This window comes from Rattus rattus, chromosome 1 (genome assembly GCF_011064425.1).
Source record: "Rattus rattus isolate New Zealand chromosome 1, Rrattus_CSIRO_v1, whole genome shotgun sequence".
Taxonomy (NCBI): Eukaryota; Metazoa; Chordata; class Mammalia; order Rodentia; family Muridae; genus Rattus; species Rattus rattus.
The window spans coordinates 271,455,869-271,471,610 of NC_046154.1; the positions used below are offsets into that span (position 1 = coordinate 271,455,869).

A 15,742-nucleotide genomic window follows, 5' to 3' on the forward strand; every position below is an offset into this window, starting at 1 on the left:
TGGGGACTGAACCCAGGGCCTTGTGCTTCCTAGGCAAGCGCTCTACCACTGAGCTAAATCCCCAACCCCACTTTCCTCTTTCAAGTGAAGAGGATTCCTCAAATGGTCAAAGCAGACCCACTGTCTGCCCCAGAGTGGGCAAGAAAGCCCCGTTCCCTCTGGGGGGCCTGGCTTTCCGGAGAGAAGGTGCTATCATTCCGAGCACTGTCAGCAAGAAACTCTTCAGACATATTTATAGCAAGTGCTGCATCAGGAGATGGAGCCTGAGAGAGCTCAAAGCATCAAATAACTCTATAGGCCCTGAGGTGGAGCCCAGGAAGACAGTACTGGTTGCAGCAGGAGAGACTGAGGTTTGATGTCGGAGGAACTTCCCAGAGTAAAATTTGGAGTTGACAGTGGGAATTCCCTGCAGAAGTTACTTCCAAAGAATTTTTCTCAGAGGGATAAAGCATCGTGTTTTGGACTAGTGTGTGTGTGTGTGTGTGTGTGTGTGTGTGTGTGTGTGTGTGTGTGTGTGTATGATGATGTGCTGGGCCACAGATTCTGTCCTGGTAGTGTCCAGACTACCAAATACCATAAGCAGAGTTGTCCAGGTTATGCCATTCTGAGGAGGCAAGTGGAGACTGAAGGGTGAGCTTGGTTCTGTGTGGGAACCAAGGGTTTGGTAGGTCTGGTCTGCACCAGCCAAGCTGGGGCGGGAGCCCCAGAAACATATTGGACAGGGGCCTCTCCTAAGTAGCTGCCCAGAGACTCAAGTCCCAGTGCAAAGCAGGAACTGAAAGGCCTTAAGTGAAGAGGTGGAGCGTATGTGACCTGCCTATCTCCTCACTGGGAGGAGGGCCTTCGACAGAAAGTCCTGGGGTCCAGTTCTGATACCTACTTTTTTGCCCAAGTGGTGACAGGGTATGTGGTTCAGGTCCCACAGCTTGGGTGAAAATGAACAAACAGGGGTGTGGGCTTCCCCCCTGCATCTCAGATTCCCTCTGATAAACTCGGAGACCTGATATTTATGCTTTAAAGAGGTGGAGATGGCTTCAGGGGTGTAGGCTCAGGCAGAGGGAGGAGGGAAGCCAGGGACAATCGCTTCTCCTGTGAAAACTGAAGCGCCCCAAGGCCCAGAGGAGCTAGTCCATTAGCTGTGGTCAGCAGGGGAGGCAGGGAGGGAGGGGGATGGGGGATACATCTCTCCCTCCAGGTCTTATTGCCTAGGCAAAACTTCAGCTCCCTCCATGACAACCCCCAAGACAAAAGGAAAAGAATTAATACCCTCCCTACCCCCCTACCCTGTGCCCAAACCTGTCTCCTCTCCAGGGTTGACGCTGAGTGTGTAGGGGTGGCAGTAAAGCAACCACAGCAGGGGCAGGAACAGACCACAGAAGAGGGGGAGGGAGGGCAGTGCCCTCCCCAGGCACTCTCCAGGTTAAAGCCAGCCCAAGAGGACCCTGGAATGGAGCGCTCTGAGAATGGATGTTCTTCCACCTTAGCGCTCTCTGGAATGGGACCAGTGGAAAGTCAGCAGAGTAGAGACAGTCTCCAGAGATCTTCAGGGAACAGGGAGGTGGAGGGGAGGGGTCCTGAGCCCCCTCTACCCGGAGAAAGTGGGTTCGAAGAGGGGCTGAGAAAGGGAGTTTTTCAGTTGGAAAACCCCGAGGTGAAGTTGGAGGCTCTCCCAGAACATTAGATCTCTCAGTTCTGTCTCCATAAGGGGGGGTCTTCTCCCACCCTCGCCAGGCCCAGGAGCGGTCACTGTCTTAAGAACAGGAAAGGGTCCGGTATGGAATGACCAATGAGAGGTTAGTCCGCTTACGGGGATGTAGGGAGTGAGCCGGACTGGGTTTACACCCTCGCTCCCCCCTCCCACGCCAGAACTTGGGCTTGTCCGCTTTGACGTGCCCGCCGGAGGGGACGAGAAGGGGTACTGACCCGAGAAGCGGTCCTGCGACTTTGTGCTCTCTGCTGCCCAGACTGAGCTGGGATGCTGCTCGGCTTGCCCGGGCTGCCCCTGAGACCAGGATGGAGGTAAGAGCAGTCTAGGGCTCTGGAGGGGGCAAGAGTTTCTCTAAAGAACCCCACATGGGTGGGGACAGAGTGCGACCTGGGGTTCTCTCCTGGGGCTCCTGGAGAGGGGGGAAAGGCTTCAACCGGGTCTAGACCCAGGCTGAGCCCTCTCCGGCAGCGCCTCCTGCTGGTAGGAGACAGCACTTGCGGCCGATGTAGCCACCTGGAGGGTGGGTGCGGACACCCAGCCATGGAACCTAGGGGGCGCTACAGCGGGTAGGGAAGCGGCTGCCTCACCTCGCCTTGACCTTCCCCTTGGCGGATCTGAGACCTGCAGTGCCCTAACTGACACAGGAGGCGTCCGTGCTGGGCTGTCTCCTAAAGGAGTCTGCAGAAGCCACAGGGTCGGGACCTGGACGGGGTGGATGGAAGTGGCTTCCCCAGAACTCAGAGGGGCGTCTTGAGGCTTGGTCAAGCGGACTGAACACCTGACTCTTCTTCCTTCTTGGTCTGTTACCCGACTGAGGTGGGGACTTAGTAGGGCTTTACTTCCTAGGGTGCTGGGGGTGGGGCACTAGATGCACGGAGCCTGGAGGGAGCCGAACCCAACCTCCCCCCTAAAGCCTGCCTTTGAACCTTCCCTGCCCTCTGCCTGAGGTGGCAGAGCTCCACAGACCCTGTCTTTTCTGGAGACCGGGTGGAGGGGGAGGGGAAGGCTGGGTGGGAAAGAGGGGTTGTGATGGAAGGACTGTGGGGGACACCGGATGAATAGGGAATAGGGTGGTAGAGAGGCAAGACTTAAGTGGAGACACACTGGACTGAAAGCCGAGGGAAGTGCAAGAGAAATTGAAGGAGGAGGCTAGAAAGGAAGGGAGGAGGGAGGAGGAGGAGGAAAAGGGGTGGGACCAGGAGCGCGGAGAGGGAGCGGGCGGCTGGAGCTGGGCGGGCGTGGGGCGAGGCCAGGCGTGCAGGCTGGAGCGGTGTGCAGAGCCGCGGCTGGGTCCCGCTCCCGCCTCGGAGCCCCTGGCCCGGGGGAGGGAGAGAGGCCGCTCACCCGGTCTATGTCTTTTTCGGACTCCAGTGCAACCTTCCTGCTGAACGAGGTAACCGCTGGGGCCCCCTCCCCAGAAGGGTAGGAGGTGAGCTCCAGCATTTGGGGGAAACTGCAGCATGGAGAGGGAGCAAAAACAGGAGTTGAGACCTCTGGGCTAAGAGAGGAGCGCAAGGCTGGAGTTGGCGGCTTCTCCAAAATATGCAGAGAGGTCTGACTGGGGAGCTGAGAAAGGGGCTATATTGAAAAGAGGGCCGTGCCAGGCTCCCTCCGTGGACCTCTCTGAGTTCCCGGGGGAGGGGGCAACCTAATAGCTGGAATGCTAGGTGTCTCCGCCTGGAGTAGAATTCCTAGTTCCTGCCTCAGTTTCCCCTCTTGCTGTCCAGTTAAGAGTTTTTCTGGAGGTTTTCAGCTCCCAAGCCTGGTCGTGTAAGGGCTTTCCTCCTCGGTCCTGCTTCCACAGCTAGACTAGCAGGAGAACTGGCATGGGCAGGTGTGGCTGTTAAGTGGGCACTGGGTGGTAACCCGGAGGTACAGGAGGAGGGAGGGAAGATCAAGTGCCTGCAGGACCCAGGGGATGGACGCCTGTAGGTATGAGGAACTTGAAGCCATCGCCTGGGGAGGTGGTTGGCATGGCAATGGATTTCTCAGAGGCAGACTTAGACACCATTGTCCCAGCTGGGGATGAAGACGACAAGGTGTGATCTGTGAGGCTGATTGTAAATCTACCGCTGTCTACAGTCCAGGGACCCCCATGGGTAGAGCCCCAAAACGAGAGGCCAGGAGAGGAGACGCCAGATGGGACCCTCTTCCAGGAGAAGAGAGCTGGAAGGGTCTCACTCTTCGACACTTCTCTACCCTCTGGGAAGGAGACAAAGGAAAGAGAGGGCACAGGACAAGGCAGTGCTTGGGGACACAGAGCATATGTTACTAGCCCCTGAACACAGGACTGGAGCTGTGGAAGCTGGCTCCCCCAAGTGCAGCTGGTGCCCTGGGCCACAAGGGCTCCAGTAAAGTTGCCTTCAGTCAGTAGGAGACAGACTAGGGTGTCATTAGATGAGGGCCCCCCTCCCCTTATCCTTTTCTTTCCAAGGGAACAGGAAGATGAGACATAGGTGAGAAGCCAGTTGGCTTGGGTGTGTGGTCTTCCTGTCTTCCACAGGGTACCTTCTAGAGATCTCATGAACCCCTCCAGATTGGGGCAGGAAGGGCCAAGGATGGGCAAAGTCCTGAACTTACACCCTGCGGGGTTTGAGGTGCTAGAAGTGCAGAGGGCTGAGTTGAGAAAGCGAGACACCAGGCATGGCTGATGTCTGCCTCACATCCTCTTGGGTTGGCCAAGCAGGTGGTCAAAATGCAAAAGGAAAATTTTGGTGGGGGGGGTGAAAAAAGAGAGAGGGAGCTGAAATGATGGCAGCTTTGGGAAGATCTCTTCCAAGATTAAGACGCGGCTCTTTTCCTCGAATGGCGGGGTGGGGGTGGGGGGCGCTGACTGGTGCGGGATGGCTAGAACCGGCACCCTGCACAGCATAGTTCTGATCTTTTGCAAAGCAGTAGGCTTTACCCTTTCTCCTTCCCGACCACAGCGTCAGGATCTCACCCTCTGCTCCACCCACAACCACCCCCTTGCCTCCACCCTTTAGGCTCACCTAAAACAGCCCCTTTCTGCCCCAGTTCCCGCGGACGCCTTGGCAGTGTCTGGCACAATCCTTGGCAGGGAAGTGAGGAAGAGAATCTCCATCCCGGCTTAACTTGGATGAAATCTGCCCGTGCAACAGGTGTGGGGAGGCCTAGCAAGCGTCCCCGAACTTCCCCCCTTCCTCAGGGTCGGCCCTTTACCGCAGCCCGAAACGGAGAGGGCCGGGCACCTGTTGGGACAGGAGCTGCTTTCACGGCACGGGTCTGGGAGCTCAAAACCGTTCTCCTCAGTACCACCGCGGGGTTTGCTTTGGGTGTCTCCAGGACTTGCAGGGAGCCGACATTGCCGGATCACCTGAGACCTCTCCCCATCTGCTGCCCGTCCTCCTTTCGATCTCCATTTTTCTGTCTCCGCGTTCTCCCTGCCTGCAGTCCTCCTCTCCCTCCAGCCATCCTTCCCGCCGCCCGCACCCTCTCGATTCTCCACCGGGGTCGCGTCTCCTCGCCGCGTCTCTCCCCTTCCCCTCCCCCGCGCCAGCCCTTTGTTTCCCGGCGGAGCAGTTCCTGGGTTGCGAGAGTCCCTGTCTCCGCATCTCTCCTCGCCCCGCCTCCTCGCCGGGATCCGCCCCGCCTGCAGCCTCTCCGCCCTTCTTCCCCGCCGCCCCGGCCCCGGAGGTGCCGGGGACCCACCTTCCCGACTCGCGTGCGCCCGCTTCCGCGGCCCCGGCGGGTCCCCCGACCGCCGCGCCCCCGCCGCCCGCGTCTTCCCGGGAGGGGGTCAGGTGGGCGGGCACTATTGTTGTAGGAGCCGGCGGCAGATTCCTCAGCCGCGCTGGCGCGCTCGGGGTGGGACCGGCTGGGCTGGGGGGTGGGGAGGGGAGCGGTGATCTGAGCTGCGAGCAGCTGGTCTTCGCGGCTCGCTCCTTCCTTCGCGCTCGCGCTCTCCGCCGCCGCCCGCAGGGCTGCGCGGCTCGGTGGCATCTCGGGCGCGGCCCGCCGTCCTCGCCCCCGGCGCCGCTCGCTCCCCCCACCCCACCCCGGACTCCCCCATGTATGACGACTCCTACGTGCCCGGGTTTGAGGACTCGGAGGCGGTGAGTGCCCACGGGGGAGGGTGGGGGTGGGGGAGTAGGGATGACACCTCTCTCTTCAACCCTTCCCCCAGTTCTGGACTTTGAAAAATGGCTTGGCAGCGGGCAGCGCGCGTAAGATGGGGGGGCGGGGGGCTCTCTAGGAAAGTGGGGAGGTGGCCCCTCATAGCCAGGTATCCCAGATACTCCGGTGTGTGCACAGAGGGACTCTACAGGGGGACGGCTCAAGCAGGTGGCCCCAGAGCTCAGGGCATAGGAGGTTGAGGAGAGGACAGAAGGCCCTGACACCAAGGTTTTAGAGGGAACATGGAATGTTTGGAGTTCCAAATCCTGGGTACATAGGGGTCTGAACACAACAAGGAAAGCTGAGCTTCAGGGGAGACATTCCGGACCTGTGCCTCAAGTAAATGACAAATTGGGGAGCTGGAAGAACATTAGAGAGTCGGGTGCCAGCCTCTGAGGACAGGAATTCTAGACCTTGAGGTCTGTTATTCCCTTCTGCCCACCACCCCTGCGCATGGCCTTGACTCTTCACCATTGCCTATTACCCTGCTTCTTGGAAAGGCCACCAACCACGGGGATGGGCCGTCAGACTGAGTTCAGTCTAGCCCCCTGCCGAGCTTCCCTCTGAGCCCCTGCTCTCCGTGGAGGGCCGGGAGGTGAGGCCAGGGGAGCTCAGGGCATGGGGATGGAAAGGAAGCTCTTTGCTCAGAGAACCAGGCAGCCAATAAATATTTAATTCTCCTCTTTGCTTTTATCTCCTGACCCACTGAGACAAATCGGCTCATTAGGCAGTGATTCCCGGAGCTCAGAGAGCAGGGAGAATGCCTGGAAAGGTGGGACAGGAGTGGGGAGCCGCTTCAGAGCCCCTCGGAGTTGCGGGTCTTCCCTCAGACATCCCACACGAAGGCTTTCTTGGGAAAGGACCGCTAACGCGGCTTGAAAGGGTCCCCTGACAGGATTAGGTCGAGCCTTCCGTCTCAGGCCCAGGAAAGATGAGGAGTGAGCCTCAGAGCGGGCATGTGTCAGTCGATTCTGGGACCAGGCTCCTTCTGGGCCCAATTTTCCATGGGGCTCTGGGGCTAATTACGTTGCAGCGAGAGCAGAGAGATGGTTCCGAAGGCTCTGGTGGGCACCTCTTTCTGACAGTTGAAGGGACAGCTGGTGTAGCCCAGGGAGTCAGGATGAACTTGCGGAGAGATCTCTGTGGGGCTGCCCGGCCTGAGGACCTTCCTTCTCATCCCTGGTGAGAAGTCAGGGCTGTTGCAAGAGACTGACACGTGGATGTTGTTTGAGGGCAGCCTGCTGACCCTCCCTGGTTCTTGGATCTCCAAACCACCCCCCAACTTCCCTTCCTCCAGCTAGCTCCTTGCTCTCCCTGAGGCCCCCTCTGAAGCAGTAGGAGGGAGATCAGGCTCTAAATAAATCCACTGGGCTCATCCCCCTCCTCTTCTTCCCCCGTGCCAGGCAAGAGAGGAGCTGCAGCCTGCCCACACACTCACCAGGCAAGGGGGGCACCACCAGGGCACTGTGCCAACTCCAGTAGCTCCAGAGTACTGAGAGGTTTTTGGGGCGTAATGGATTGGGAAATAAGACCCCACCATTCTACAGGGTAGAATGTTACCTACTTCCTAATTGATAACCAGACCAGCATAGTCAAACCCCCAAGACATGAGAATTATGGAAAGTGGCTTCCATTCTGATCACAACTCATTAAAGAATTTAGGGAGAGACTCCCCGTCACTTTCTAGGGTTAAGAGGTTACCTAGTCTAGATACCCCAAAGGCATTAAGGACTAAATTAGGCTGACAGCTTGGATCAGATGAGGTCAAAGTTACACTTCCCCCCCAGTAACCTGCTGGGTACACAGAGGAAGTATCGAGTACTTGCACAGTGGGTGGTCATCCGGCCTCCCTCCGGCCCTTTTCACCTGCTGGTCTCTTAGTCCTTCAGCCAGCCACACCCCACAGCTAGCACTTACATCCTGGGTGTGAGGTCCCTCACCCCTTGTCCAGGTTTTTTCTGGGCCTTAGCCTTGTTTTCCTGTGGCTGGAGAGATGGGGGGCGGGCAGCAGACAGCCTCTACTTCTGCAAAACAAAAGACTCCCCCTCCCTCCCCAGTTCTGGGGCTGCCTCAAGCCATTTGGTCTACAATAGACACAGTCTTTAGAGCAGATTCCAGGGCTGCCTGAGCCAACCTGGCCTGCCTTCGCCCTGCACACGCAGCGCTGGGCCCTAGGCCTGGTTGACAGCGGGGTGTGAGTTTGCCTTTTCCAAAGAGGAGTCTGGCTTCTGCTGCTTGTAGGTAGGTAGTCATAGCCTGTGGCTTTAAGAGACTGTTTCTTCAGTCTTAACATCCTGAAACCTCTTTCCTTACGCACAGCCTTTTACCTAGCCTCTAAGCTTTTTTTCCGAGCTGCTGACATCTTGGAATACTGGGAAGAATTCCTCCAGGCTCCTGCACATAGGAGACACAGAGTCGGAAAAGATTTCTTTTTCCCTAACCCGGTCATCTTAACTTTCAGCCGCTTGTCTCAAAGTTGAGCTTCCCCTATTCATCTGGCCTCTTCCTCATGGCCCCAAAGGTGAACTCTGTAACCCTCCAAATGTAGGCCTCTTGCCCCAGGACCCTACTATGGGCAGGACTCAATGACTATCCCTTCCCCGAGGTCCTGTATCTCATCTGGGTTGCCTGGCACAGTCTCCCTCCAGGCCCTGCTGTCCCTTGGGCCCAGGATAGAGAGATACAGGCCAGGTGTACCTGTCTGTACCCAAGGAGATGGCCTTGTATGGCTCTCCTTCCTGTCTTCTTGTCACACCTGTCCAGTCCCCACAGGACTGAGAAGGAAAGAAAGTGGGGGGAGCCAAGGAGAGGTAACTTCCGGGAGTCTGTAGCTTTGGCCCTGTCTAAGGTCTTCACACACAAGGCAAGGCAAAGCACTCATATCTGACAGCTTTCAGAAACCTTGCTGGAAGCCTGCTGTCGGGGTACACTAGCACCTGGGAGACAGACAGGTCTCCGTGTCTCTCTCTCTCTCTCTCTCTCTCTCTCTCCACCCCTCTCTCTCCTCCCCCCCCCCGTCTCTCTCTGTCCCCCCACCCCCCTCTCTCGTGTGTATTGGTTTGGTTTTTAAGACAGAGTTTCTCTGTGTTGCCTTGGGAATCACTCTGTAGGCCAGGCGCCACCACCACAGGATTCATGTGTGTGTGTGTGTGTGTGTGTAAGGTCAGACATACACATGCCACTGTATGTTTTAGTTTACTGTGCATACAGTCTGTGTAAGTGTGTTAAGCTGCTCAGACACACACACACATGCTGCTCTGTGTGTACATCATGTGTGTATGTAGGTGTATAAACTCAGACACACACATGCCGTTGTGCGTGTGTGCGTGTGTGTAGATCAGAGATGGCTTCTCTACTTCTGTTGGTCCCCTGGATTGACCTTGGGTCATGTTTGAACAGCAAATGCCTTCACACCATCCTGCTCTTTTGGGTGAGGGGGTTGGTCTCATGCAGCCCAGAAGGTCTAAGTCTCTTAGCTACTAAATTGACCCCTCTTAGCTAGGTGTACTCTAGTCATCTTTTTTTTTAATTTAAAGTTGTTTGTTTCTAAAGATTTGTTTATTGTAATATTTATTGTACACTCTAGCTGTCTTCAGATCTCATCCCAGATGGTTGTGAGCCACCCTGTGGTTGCTGGGATTTGAACTCAGGACCTCTGGGAGAGCAGTCAGTGCTCTTAACCACTGAGCCATCTCTCCAGCCCCTTTCCAGTCATCTTAAAGGGATAATGTCCCGGCTACTTCAGGCTAACATGGAGATAAGAGACGGTCCCCTGGATTTAACACCATCTCGAATACATTGTCTTTAGTATTTTGGTATTTAGTACAGGGGAGAAGGGAGAGAAAAAGGTAAAGATTTCATTCAGAAATCCAGGTGCGGGGTAGAAGGCCCTGAACTTTGCACATACAGATTGGGCAGCTTCCCTGTAGCCTTAGAGACACCAGGAGACACACAGGAAGCAGCTTAGGGGGTCAAGTCATCCCCTAGAAGATGGAGAAGCTGCATCAGGGCTAGGAGGAGGCCCGTATGGTCCCTTTTACACAGACTCTCCCATCCAGGGTTCAGCCGACTCCTACACCAGCCGCCCCTCTCTGGACTCAGACGTTTCCCTGGAGGAGGACCGGGAGAGTGCCCGGCGAGAAGTGGAGAGTCAGGCTCAGCAGCAGCTGGAGAGAGCCAAGGTGTGTGTGTGTGTGTGTGTGTGTGTGTGTGTGTACACCTGCTGGTGGGAGGCTAGGCTGGGCACGAATCTGTGCAGAATCCTCGGTCCCCAGGGGCATGTCAGGGTGTGGAAAAGTGTATGCCTGTAGCTGCTTTCTTGTCTGGGCCTCTGCCTCCCCCTGAGGTACTGTGAGGTGACTCTCTCTCACGGCCCCATGATCAAATTCCCCAGCACAAACCTGTGGCATTTGCTGTGAGGACCAATGTCAGCTACTGTGGAGTTCTGGATGAGGAATGCCCAGTCCAGGGCTCTGGAGTCAACTTCGAGGCCAAAGATTTTCTGCACATTAAAGAGGTAATGAACCTTACTCTCCCCGGAAGCCTACTCTAACACTTAATTCTTCTGTTTGCTGTCACGGCCTCCAGTGCCTCTTTAGTTCCATATGTAAAACAAGCCAGCTTCTCTGCGTGCATGCCTGTAGGCCCCTTCCACGGGGCCTGGTCCCTCGGTTCCCACCGTTCTCAGACCTGGCTTGGTCCTGAGTTCTGTCTGGGAGGCTAGAGTAACTAAGCAACCAGTGGTCTCGTGGTGACATCCGGGATTCCACACCCTGAAGCGCAACGGCCTGCGGCTCGAACCTGGCTGTCTTGTTCTATGACACCATTACACGTTCCTTGGCCCTCCCTCTGCCTTCCTTGTGCCAGCGTCCCAGAGTCCTCCCTGAGGAGCATCTCTCACTGCTCCTCCCTCGTCTCATTCCCTCCCAGAAGTACAGCAATGATTGGTGGATCGGGAGGCTAGTGAAAGAAGGTGGCGATATCGCCTTCATCCCCAGCCCCCAACGCCTGGAGAGCATCCGGCTCAAACAGGAACAGAAGGCCAGGTGAGAACAGTGCTGAGATTCAATACACACGCCCACGAACACGTAATACTGCACCCACAGAACGCAGCTACACATTTACACCACACAGTTACACACACAGACACACAACTACACACACACTCACACACATATACACACACATACACAACTACACACACAACACACACACGTACACAACTACACACACTCTCACAACTACACACACATACACACAACTACACACAGAAATACACACACAACTACACACACACATACACACACAACATACACACACAACTACACACACACTCACACGCATACACAACTACACACACACACACACCGTAGATGCCCAGCTGTCATAAACGTAGTTACTAATTTGTAAAACTTTAACATAGAGAACCGTATAGACCTTTTTACTGTCCCCTTTCTGTCAGGAGATCCGGGAACCCTTCCAGCCTGAGTGACATTGGCAACCGACGTTCCCCTCCTCCATCTCTAGGTAGCCTCCTCCCCTCAGCTTACCCACCTTGGGTAGGCAAACAAGGGGGTCCTTCCTGTGAACGATATCTGAGCGGGAGGGATCGGAGCAGCCGGGGGAACCCTGACCTCCCCTGGGGAAGGGACGCCCAAGCTCCCTAGGGCCTTTTCCCTCCACCAACTTTAATCTTTTATTTCCTTTTCCAAAAAGCCAAGCAGAAGCAAAAGCAGGTGAGTCAGAAAGGGACCTGGGCCGGGGGGGTCATGGATTTTGGCTCTGGGGACCCTCCTGGTCAGCCACTGCTGACATCAACAGAACAGAGGGGAGGGCGCCCAGAACTCTCCACTCTGCCCCCAGAGCAGTCAGGCCTAAAGTGGGCACTGACCTCCTGGTCATTCTGCAGGCGGAACACGTCCCCCCGTATGATGTGGTGCCCTCCATGCGGCCTGTGGTGCTGGTGGGACCCTCTCTGAAAGGTTATGAGGTGAGGAATCTCCCAAGCCCAGAGTTACCCCTATCAGAGCTGCCACCGTGGGAAATGTCTGTGCGGAGGGTGCAAACTTACTTTGGGACACTGTCCCCCACCCCGCCGGAGCCCTCTGTCAGCACCACATCTTCCCTTCCAGGTCACAGACATGATGCAGAAGGCTCTCTTTGACTTCCTTAAACACAGGTTTGATGGCAGGTAAGCCGTCCTGGAAGGGAGCGAGAATCGGGAGGAAAATAATCCCCCGCCCCCATGCGCGCATGCCCAGAGCTGGTCTCCTCTCAAGGAGAATTAGAGAGCTGGCTGGGGAGTCCATGACTTAGACGGCGTGTGTGTGTGTGTGTGTGTGTGTGTGTGTGTGTGTGTGTGTGTGTGTGTGTGTGTGTGTGTGTGTGTGATCCTCACACCCAGGATCTCCATCACCCGTGTCACGGCTGACCTCTCACTGGCCAAGCGCTCTGTGCTCAACAATCCTGGCAAGAGGACCATCATCGAGCGCTCTTCTGCCCGCTCCAGCATTGGTGAGGAGTCCTTTGTCCCTGGCTCTCTGCCCGCTTGATGCTAGTGAAAACCTTGAACTCCTTGTGGTCTTGCCCACGCCCCACCACCTGTCCCAAGTGCTGCCCTCCTCCCTTGCCCAGTCCACTGCCCGCCCAGGCTTGCTGGTCCATTCCATTCGCTCTCGAAGCCCTGGTAGTTAGCAGTGGCCAGAGCCCCTGGTGAGCTGCTCCCCTTCCTCAGCTGAGGTGCAGAGTGAGATTGAGCGCATATTCGAGCTGGCCAAATCCCTGCAGCTAGTGGTGTTGGATGCTGATACCATCAACCACCCAGCACAGCTAGCCAAGACCTCACTGGCCCCCATCATCGTCTTCGTCAAAGTGTCCTCGCCAAAGGTAAGTGAACTGGGGTCACTGGGGTCCCCTAGAATACAGTGCACCTCTGCCTGGCTCTTCCCTGGAGTGACCAGTTCCTTTTCCTGCCATTCCTTAACTCCTCACCCAGTATAAATGTCATTCATAGCACAAGGTAGGAATTGAGCCTAGTTCCTTCCAGGCTCAGATCTCACCAGAGCCCCCCCCCGAGAAACACCACGCCCATCCCTGCCCTTCTCCTCCAGGTACTGCAGCGACTGATCCGCTCCAGGGGGAAGTCCCAGATGAAGCACCTCACTGTACAGATGATGGCCTACGATAAGCTGGTTCAGTGCCCACCTGTGAGTGCTTGGGTCGGCTGCACCCATGGCCTATGCCAGAGGTTAAAGCTCAGCGTCATTGCTGCAGAGAAGCCAACCTCCCCGTGTGCTCTCTCTCCAGGAGTCATTTGATGTGATTCTGGATGAGAACCAGCTGGACGACGCCTGTGAGCACCTAGCTGAATACCTAGAGGTTTACTGGCGCGCTACCCACCACCCAGCACCGGGCCCCGGGATGCTGGGTCCGCCCAGTGCCATCCCTGGACTTCAGGTAGCCATTTTTTTTTTGTAAAGATTTATTATTACATATATGTATATAAGTACACTGTAGGTGTCTTTAGACACACAAGAAGAGGGCATCAGATCTCATTACAGATGGTTGTGAGCCACCATGTGGTTGCTGGGATTTGAACTCAGGACCTCTGGAAGAGCAGTCAGTGTTCTTAACCACTGAGCCACCTCTCCAGCCCCAGGTAACCATTTCTACTGGGCAAAGCTCCTGGCTTGACCGAGGATTATTCTCAGTCTGTATGTGAAGCCAAGGGATTGCTGAGATCGTCGGCTCTGCCTGGGGCAGGCTCACAGGCCAAGGGACTTCCTGTCTGGACAGCATGGTGACTGAGATTAGAGCTGGTCCTCCTAGGGTCCAAGGAAACACCCCACACCTTACTCCCAGGCACTTTTTAAGGAAGAGCCTGAATTTGTAAGGAGCTAACAGTCCAGCTTTCTGCCTCTGGCCTGGAAAATGCCCCAGCTTACTCCTTCCTTGCACTGCATACTCTTAAAAACCTAAGAATCGGGGGTTGGGGATTTAGCTCAGTGGTAGAGCGCTTGCCTAGCAAGCACAAGGCCCTGGGTTTGGTCCCCAACTCCCGAAAAAAAACCAAAACAAACAAACAAAAAAAAACACCAAAAACCTAAGAATAAAGACTAAGGGAGGAAGAACCCCACCTCCCTGCCAGAGTCCTGGGAGGAACAAAGGCTAGACCTCCCTTACCTTACTTAGAGCTATTGTATGTCCCCCAGAACCAGCAGCTGCTGGGGGAGCGAGGTGAGGAGCATTCACCCCTGGAGCGGGACAGTTTGATGCCCTCGGATGAGGCCAGCGAGAGCTCCCGCCAGGCCTGGACCGGATCTTCACAGCGCAGCTCCCGTCATCTGGAGGAGGACTATGCAGATGCCTACCAGGACCTGTACCAGCCTCACCGTCAACACACCTCGGGGCTACCCAGTGCTAACGGGCATGACCCCCAAGACCGGCTCCTAGCCCAGGACTCGGAGCATGACCACAATGACCGGAACTGGCAGCGTAACCGGCCTTGGCCTAAGGACAGCTACTGACCACCTCCTGCCCTACCCTGGCAGGCACAGACACAGCGGCTGGGGTGTCCACCTCAGGCAGGTTGGAGTTAGATTGGCATTAGGCTGCCTCTAGGTTCAGCTCACACAACCCTCTGCCCAGCCCTAGGTCCAGGGCTGACTGTGGTCCCAAGGTTCTGGGAGAAGCAAGGGGCCCCTTCACCTCCTGGGCACAGTGACCCCGTAGGTTCTCATCCAGGTACTAGCCGTGTTCTGCATCCTTGGCACCTTCCCCTGCATAAGAAGCTGCCCCGGTGAGCAATGATCTCAGGCCGGGATCACTTAGCAGGGGCCTTCCAGCCAGAGTGGATGCCCCTCTAAACAGCAGGAGGGTGTGAGTGCAGGCAATGTAGCATGAGGAAGAGACATGGTTCCTGAGCAGGCGTAAACCCTAAGCAAAGGAACTCCGTTCACGTCACTGCCGCACATCAGAAATGAAGCAGTCAGAGCTCAACATGGCGGCACTTCTATCCCATCAGCTGGGGTGGGCACTTACACCTAAGACAGGAGCAGTGCAGGTGAGGCAGGACAGACAGCTCATGGCTGTAGCTCTGTTAGAGAACGGCCCTCCTCACCAAACCAGGAAGCTTAGCATCTGGCAAGACTAGGGAACTGGGGCACAGTCAAGCCCAAAGCCGGCCTGGACTGTGGGGGAGGGGGAGCAGCTTCCGGCCCCCCACCCCCCTTGCTTTTCTCATTCTTTGCCCTTGCATCTATCATTTCTGTTCCTTCCCTCCATGCCTCCTGCAAGATAGGGGCTCCCTGGCTCGTAGCTGCCACTTGTTAAGTTAGGGTTAGATGAGAGGAACAGACACAATGAACAGCCCCAGAGGCTGTCACCTGGCTACCCTTGCCTTATGGCTCTAGCGTTTGACCTACAGAGCATGCTCCATTAAGAACCCGCCCCACCTCATTGTCATCTCCAATAAAACATCACGCACAGTCCCTTGGGTGTGGCTCTGTAACTCTGCAGAGGTGAGGTTCCCTGGCTCATTCTCTGAGGATTCGTGAGCTGGGGGAGACCAGCAACTGCAGCAAGAGGCCCTGTATGTGTAGGCACACCGGGGGCACCCCAGGCCTGATGACTGGAGGAGGCAGTTGGTGGTACACAAGGGACTCTGAGACATGAGGAAGTGACAGTCAGAGCTTCCCGCTGCTCGCCTCAGGCCAGAGGGCTGCACGAGCAGCTACAACTTGAACTCATATACTTGCCTCCCTCTGAGGGACGGGGAGGGCCTGCGCCTGAGACCCATCTCCAGTCCTCCAGACCCAGAACCCACCCCGCGAGCAGGGAGCACGTGTTGGCTCAGGTGCAGTTCCACACAGAAAAGCAGGAGACACTGCCATCCTGCCCCCT

At 56.3% G+C, this 15,742-nt stretch overlaps 1 protein-coding gene across 2 annotated transcripts; it reads left to right on the forward strand.

Moving 5' to 3' along the window:
• The first annotated feature begins 2,896 nt into the window (after positions 1–2,896).
• Cacnb3 (calcium voltage-gated channel auxiliary subunit beta 3) lies at positions 2,897–15,330 on the forward strand. Of its 2 annotated transcripts, none has more exons than XM_032885987.1 (13): positions 2,897–3,101; positions 9,901–10,023; positions 10,236–10,358; positions 10,772–10,887; positions 11,304–11,368; positions 11,558–11,577; positions 11,751–11,831; positions 11,974–12,032; positions 12,246–12,355; positions 12,576–12,727; positions 12,952–13,047; positions 13,148–13,297; positions 14,053–15,330. In XM_032885987.1, the coding sequence occupies exons 1-13, from the start codon at positions 3,060–3,062 to the stop codon at positions 14,365–14,367; spliced, it is 1,452 nt and encodes a 483-aa protein (XP_032741878.1). In that variant the 5' UTR covers positions 2,897–3,059; the 3' UTR covers positions 14,368–15,330. The 2 variants fall into 2 exon arrangements, with proteins under 2 accessions (XP_032741878.1, XP_032741872.1); XM_032885981.1 differs by lacking the exon at positions 2,897–3,101 and adding an exon at positions 5,555–5,781.
• The last annotated feature ends 412 nt before the right edge of the window (positions 15,331–15,742 follow it).